Source organism: Triticum urartu, chromosome 2, assembly GCF_003073215.2.
Source record: "Triticum urartu cultivar G1812 chromosome 2, Tu2.1, whole genome shotgun sequence".
In the NCBI taxonomy this organism is placed as follows: Eukaryota; Viridiplantae; Streptophyta; class Magnoliopsida; order Poales; family Poaceae; genus Triticum; species Triticum urartu.
The window spans coordinates 508,548,256-508,554,329 of record NC_053023.1 but is presented as its reverse complement, the minus strand read 5'-3'; the positions used below and the strand labels follow the sequence as shown (position 1 = coordinate 508,554,329).

The window sequence follows — 6,074 nt, the reverse complement described above, 5'->3', positions numbered from 1 at the left end:
TGAAGGAATGTTAGCACGGGTTGAAAGTAGTCCTCGTAGAGCAGCCGTGCTCCAGCGACTCTATCCCGATTCAGAACTCTCCTTTCTTTGAGCGAAAACCCTCGAACTTCAGAATGTGCTCCACCTCCCTATCCATTCCCTCTTGGATGCTCATGATCATCAACATCTCCACATCCCTGTCTGACTCAGACGAATCAAAAAATTCCTCTTGCACGTGTCAAGCTTCGTGTTTTTTGGACGGACAATTTTTTGAACACATAAAGGGCGAGGTGCAGTCTGAGAATAGTCAGACGCACCACGACGGCATCCGGAGAGGCAACGGTAACCGAAGAGTCGAGACGGCCGGGGAGGAGGTTTGTGGCGGGGATGACGGCGCTGAGGGATCGGGACAACGGCAGAGCTAGTGGAGGGGATGGGTGGACGATAGAGAAGAGAGGGAATTGCTGCAGTTTATTGTGGGTCCTGCCTGTCAGATCTGATGTGACAGTCGCGTCTGACGCGTCCGAATATCCTCGTAGCCGCGCAGGTATGAGCTGGATATGAGGGCCGATTTAAGAAGTTTGGATGAGTCAAATTTTTATGACCGGTCATGCACCGTTCATCCACGTATATACGCGGTTTGAGGAGGCCGGCTGTCGTGCAGTGCAGGGCCGGATGTGGCAAGTGGCAACCAACCTACCCCTCTGAACGAGAAAAACACGCGGCACAGCATTCTGCTCGCGCTCTGCCCCCGCCCCTCCCACCTCCTGCCCTGTGCGAGTCAGAGATTTTGCGCGCGCGCCCCGGAGCAAAGAGATAGTGCCACCACTGTTCGGTGCGGTGGTTTCGGTGAAAGAGACCGACAGAGCTTGGTGGATAGAGAAGAGAGGAGGCGGAGGCGAGGTCTCCAACGGGGAGGGGATAGAGCGGTGCAATTTCTTGCCCACAGGCACGGAAGGTCAGCCTCTCGGCAGCACGGGGCGCCGCCTGTTCTTGGTATGGTATTGGTAGCTGTACATCTTCTTCATCCTTGCATCTGGTTCTTGGATTGGGGGAAATCGCTCGCCCGCTGCCTGCATGTTCACTGCGTCAGATGGATGGTGCGATTGATTTGTCTGCCCTGCAAACGGTGAAGTGCCGGAATGTTGGGCAGAGTTCTTGAATCTTGATGCATGTGGATTTAGGTTTTCTTTTTGTCTTACTGTACCATTATTTCCCCCCGTCGAAATGCGTCGCATACTGATATCACCCCATTGTTTCGATTTTGTTGATGTTCCTGCTACCATCCTTGCGTTGCGATGATGGACTGCTATTCTGGTTCAGGTCCAGCCTTTCAAGGCTCTGCGACTCTGATGTGTGCTTTCAATTTAGCACAATCACTAAAAAGGCAAATTTTATATTTCAAAACATTCTTTTTTTTTGTACACTTGAAGGGCAAATGCTATCATTACTCTGTCCCGGATTTTATTTCAGTTCTTTGTTTGGGGTTAAAATATCGTTTTATGCTTACATAGGCTAGCTCAGGTGTTACATGCCTCTGTTTTTGCAAGTCATAGCTTACCTCTTGTGCTGATTATTTTCTGCAATTAGACTTTAAAGTTGGGTTTTTTCTAATGTTGCAAATATGTGTGCTCTAAGCCTCTGACTTTGTTAATGCCTTCATTCCAGTGTGATTGCTTCAGTTCGCGCCACTAAACAGGATGGATGGGATGGACTTCCTGGCCGGAATGGGCATGAACGAGGATGATCTTATGACGATGGTGTTTGAAAAGAATGTCGCTGAGCTGAGAGAAGACACATTTGATGGTTCTGAGGAGGAAAGAAAAATCTTTGAGGAGATTTTCGGCTGCGGACAGAACACTTCTCAACCAGGCATAGGCAAAACATCTATACCGCCATCCGGCTCTGCCTCCAGCGGCAAGATGGGCTACTGCCGCATAGTGGAGTCCTTCACTCACGGCAACCTATCGAGCTATCATGTCTTCGATCACAGTGCTAGTCAACAGATGCAGAACGCAATGCCTTGCACAGATCATCATGACATGCCTTCTGAGCTCGTGGTACAGTCGACGCCACCTTCCGTTGATCGGGTGTACACTCGCAGGGCGGTGACTCACAATCACAGCAGCCACAGAGCAGAACTTTCCAGTGTCCTGGATTTGGAGAGGGTTGACATCACCAGCGTGATCGCGCGGCGGCCTGGCGGCTGTGGCTTTGGAATGCTCTGGAACCATCTCCGGCTGCACGCGCATCTTCTGATGATGGACGCCGGGTGGAAGATCGAGGGCAAGGAGAGGGGGAACAAGAGCAAGATCGAGGGCGATAAGGAAAGGGGGAACAAGAGCAAGATCGACCTCATGTACGAGTCGCCCGACAAGCTCATGCGCCTGGCTTCTCTTGCTAGGGCTTGGAAGTGCTTTGGTGAGTGGCTGCTGGTCCGCTCGTCCATAGTTGATGGAGATGACTGTGGAAAGGAATGGTCCAACATGCACGACTTTCTGTGTGATTTGAAGGACACGCTGCTGTGCTTGGAACACGAGGCCCGGCGCCCCGAGCAATCCCTGTCTTTCATGCACCAGTGGCGGCTGCTCGATCCTTTCATGGCGGTGGTTTGCATCGAGAAGAAGGTCGCAGCGCTGCGGAATGGAGTGCCATTGAAGGCTGTGAACAGCAGAGTCTACGGCCCTCAGTCATAGCGAGAGAAGTTGCGGAAGCAGAGCAAGGGAGAACCAAATGTGAGTCAGCAAGTACAGTTTGAAGCTGAAAGGGAGCCGGAGGCGTTGGTGGCACGGCGTGAGCTGGGGCGGCCTATCTGTGAGGAAGAGGGCTGCGTGGTAGTTTGAGTACCAGATCGACTTTAGTTGCGTGTTTGTCTTTTGCCCACTCTGTTGTACTCCTACTGTAGAACGGATCTCTAGTCTCTGCTCGGACCTTCTAACTAAGTATCTCCGTATCTCCCAAGTCACCTTGGACGTGTTTGGTTGGTCGCATTAGGTCGGGCCTGTCCTACGCCAGAAGAATCTGGCCCGTTTGATTGCCTGGGCCGCATTAAAAACCTGGCCCGCACGAACCTCAAAGCAGGCCTTAGCTTGGCTCTGGAGGAACGGCGTAATCGGCCGTTTTTTGTGAGCCAGGCTTGCTCACGCGTGGCGCGCGCCCGCATGCCTTGTGACGCGTGGGAGACGAGGCGATTGCTCATAACTCCCCACGCCCCTCCTGTCACCTCCCTCGCCAGTTCACACCCATTCCCTCTCTCACATTAGCTTGTTCGGTTTCTTCGATGGTCACGCCGCCGTCTCGCCACGCCTCACCCACTCTGGTCATCGCCGGCAGCAATCCCATCCAAGAGAGGTGGGTTGCCGGCCTCTCCACGACCAGAGTAGATCTGGCGGCGGCACTGCGAGCTCCCTTCCCTTTCTGAACCATGCTGCCGCCCCGGGCCAATGCAGCGCCGGTTGCTCCGGCTCCGCCACCGGAGCCGGTGGTCCTCTCCATTGGCTCGAACATCACGGGGATCCAATACCTGCCGGCGCCGTCCTTTGTAGGCCCCTCTTATGGGGGTATTGTTACCCCCATAAGAGGGTTTTCTTCTCCGCGTCCAGTGCAAGGGGAGGGGAGCTCTAGGACGTCGGCGTCATCTTTGAGCCCGCGCAGGCCGAGGTGCACGGCCGCGGCCCTGGGAATGGTCGGGTCCTTTTCATCGGCGATGGCGACACCCCTCTTCCCACCGAGGTTTTCACCACAACCGGCGTACGCTACACCGGCAACCCCCACTGTAAGCTCTCAAATTCCCCTCTGCTTCTTAGTTAGGGTTATTAGGGTAGTTCATAGTGTGCTAGATTAGATTGTGGCACGTACATTTGACCCGATCCGATCCGATTCGACTGGATTCTATTAGATTCAATCGGATTCGAAATCCACTGTTTTGGGGATGAACAAGAGTGCATGCTTACTTTGTTCATCCCACATGCCTAGATTGTTCATAATGTAGTGGTAGTTTGCATCGTTTTTAGTGCCACATTGTTACTTTCTACTGCCAAATTGTTAGTTTGTAGTGCCACATTGTGTGTTCTTGATGCTATTACTAGTGTATATGTTATTGTTAGTTTCTACTGTTGTTAGGTCTTCGGGACAAATATTAAATGTTATTTGCATACCCTCGTCAAATGCACATGCCTTGCAGAGAGCTTCCCAATTAGAGCAACCGAATGGAAGTGATTGACCGCATTGTACAGCTTAACCCGAAACGCATAACCATGTTTAGTTTTTAAGTGAGCCCTCCTCATCTCCATATTCTCAAAGTCTTTGAAACCGAGCTTCAGCAATACATATGGTCTTGCATGGCATGGGATGTACTAATCGAATTGAGTTTTTCTAAGAAATTACATGTTGAACAAAAGAAGAACAAGTGATGATATTAATTACGACGAAATGCTTGTCGTTGTGTACTGTACAAACATCAAAGGTCTCATCCAAATTCACGGTGAAACTCCTATCATTTTGCAGGTGAGGAAACCTGTCGCACAAACCCCGGTCATCGTAGCAGTAATGGCACTCAGGGATCCTATCGTCATCAGACATCTGCTGTGTTCATAATTCAAAGATTAAACTTTTGAATATTCATCACGGGTTGACTTTCGGTCTGTCGAGTCTTCCTTGAAAACTCTCATATCACGTGGTGTATATGGTGGGGACTCCCTCTCTGATATATTCGACCGTCGGTGATGGTCGCTCCTCCCTTCGTCCCCGAGTGCATTTCACCAAATTGTCTAGCACGCGGAAACGAAGGAGAAACGACCCCCACGACAATAGTCAGGATTCTTCATCTCCGACATTTGCGACTGTCGGTGATGGTCGCTCTTCTCTTCCTTCCCGTGCATTACCAAAAGGTCTATCACGAGAAAGAAGAGGAAGAGTGACCCCCACGACAACAGTCGACATTCTTCTTCTCTCATATATGGTGGACACTCCCTCGCAGTTTTTCACTATCATGTATGGAGTCCCAACAGACCTAAAGTCAACCCAAAATGTTGTTTAATGATCTTTCCGGCAAATCCAAGGCACTCGACATTTCATACATTCTAGCACAAGCCATGCTAAAATTCATGGGAAAATCCAGCATGACCTTTGCTATATCGAGCGCCTGAAATTTGCCGGAATGGAAATTAATCAACACTCCGGCAAAACGTAGGCCACTCTGAGGTGTTCCCTGCAAACAAAGGCCACTTGGGAAAGCACTAGTTGTACACAACACTACATATGACATGTCACACCTATGCATCCATGGAAATTGTCACAGCTACTCATTCACTACTCTAGTACATCTATCAAAACATCTACATCATCATCAACATGGGGATTTGGTTGGTCTCACCTCGAGGTCGAAGGGGGTATGTGACGGGGACGACGACGAGGATGATGCAGGGCTCCTTGATTTCTGCAAAAACAAAATATAAACAAAAACATTTTATATCTACCTTCTACAACAAAATTCTACCTATCTATTCTATTCAAAAAACCTACATTCTACAATCAAAGTTTTACATATCAACTAAATCTATTAACTATATTTGAATTTTTACTAATTTACTAAAAAAATCTACTCTATGCAAGAACAGAGTGAAGAGAGATGAGGGAGCAGGGGGGTGGGAGGTGATGACCCACAAGTATAGGGGATCTATCGTAGTCCTTTCGATAAGTAAGAGTGTCGAACCCAATGAGGAGCAGAAGGAAATGACAAGCGGTTTTCAGCAAGGTATTCTCTGCAAGCACTGGAATTATCGATAACCGATAGTGTTGTGATAAGATAAATTATAACGGGTAACAAGTAATAAAAGTAAACAAGGTGCAGCAAGGTGGCCCGATCCTTTTTGTAGCAAAGGACAAGCCTGGGCGAGCTCTTATATAAAGCAAAGCGCTCCCGAGGACACATGGGAATTGTTGTCAAGTTAGTTTTCATCATGCTCATATGATTCACGTTCGTTACTTTGATAATTTGATATGTGGGTGGACCGGTGCTTGGGTACTCCCCTTCCTTGGACAAGCCTCCCACTTATGATTAACCCCTCTCGCAAGCATCCGCAACTACGAAAGAA

At 49.5% G+C, this 6,074-nt stretch overlaps 1 protein-coding gene across 2 annotated transcripts; it reads left to right on the top strand.

Moving 5' to 3' along the window:
- The first annotated feature begins 655 nt into the window (after positions 1–655).
- On the top strand, positions 656–2,960 carry LOC125541730. Of its 2 annotated transcripts, none has more exons than XM_048705076.1 (2): positions 656–937; positions 1,648–2,960. In XM_048705076.1, exon 2 carries the CDS (start codon positions 1,680–1,682, stop codon positions 2,673–2,675), a length of 996 nt encoding a protein of 331 aa, XP_048561033.1. In that variant the 5' UTR covers positions 656–937; positions 1,648–1,679; the 3' UTR covers positions 2,676–2,960. The 2 variants fall into 2 exon arrangements, with proteins under 2 accessions (XP_048561033.1, XP_048561031.1); XM_048705074.1 differs by having other exon boundaries at positions 656–975.
- Positions 2,961–6,074: the final 3,114 nt, after the last annotated feature.

Coding starts and splice junctions, on each gene's coding strand:
- LOC125541730 (XM_048705076.1), top strand. CDS start 1,680: ATGGATGGGATGGACTTCCTGGCCGGAATGGGCATGAACGAGGATGAT.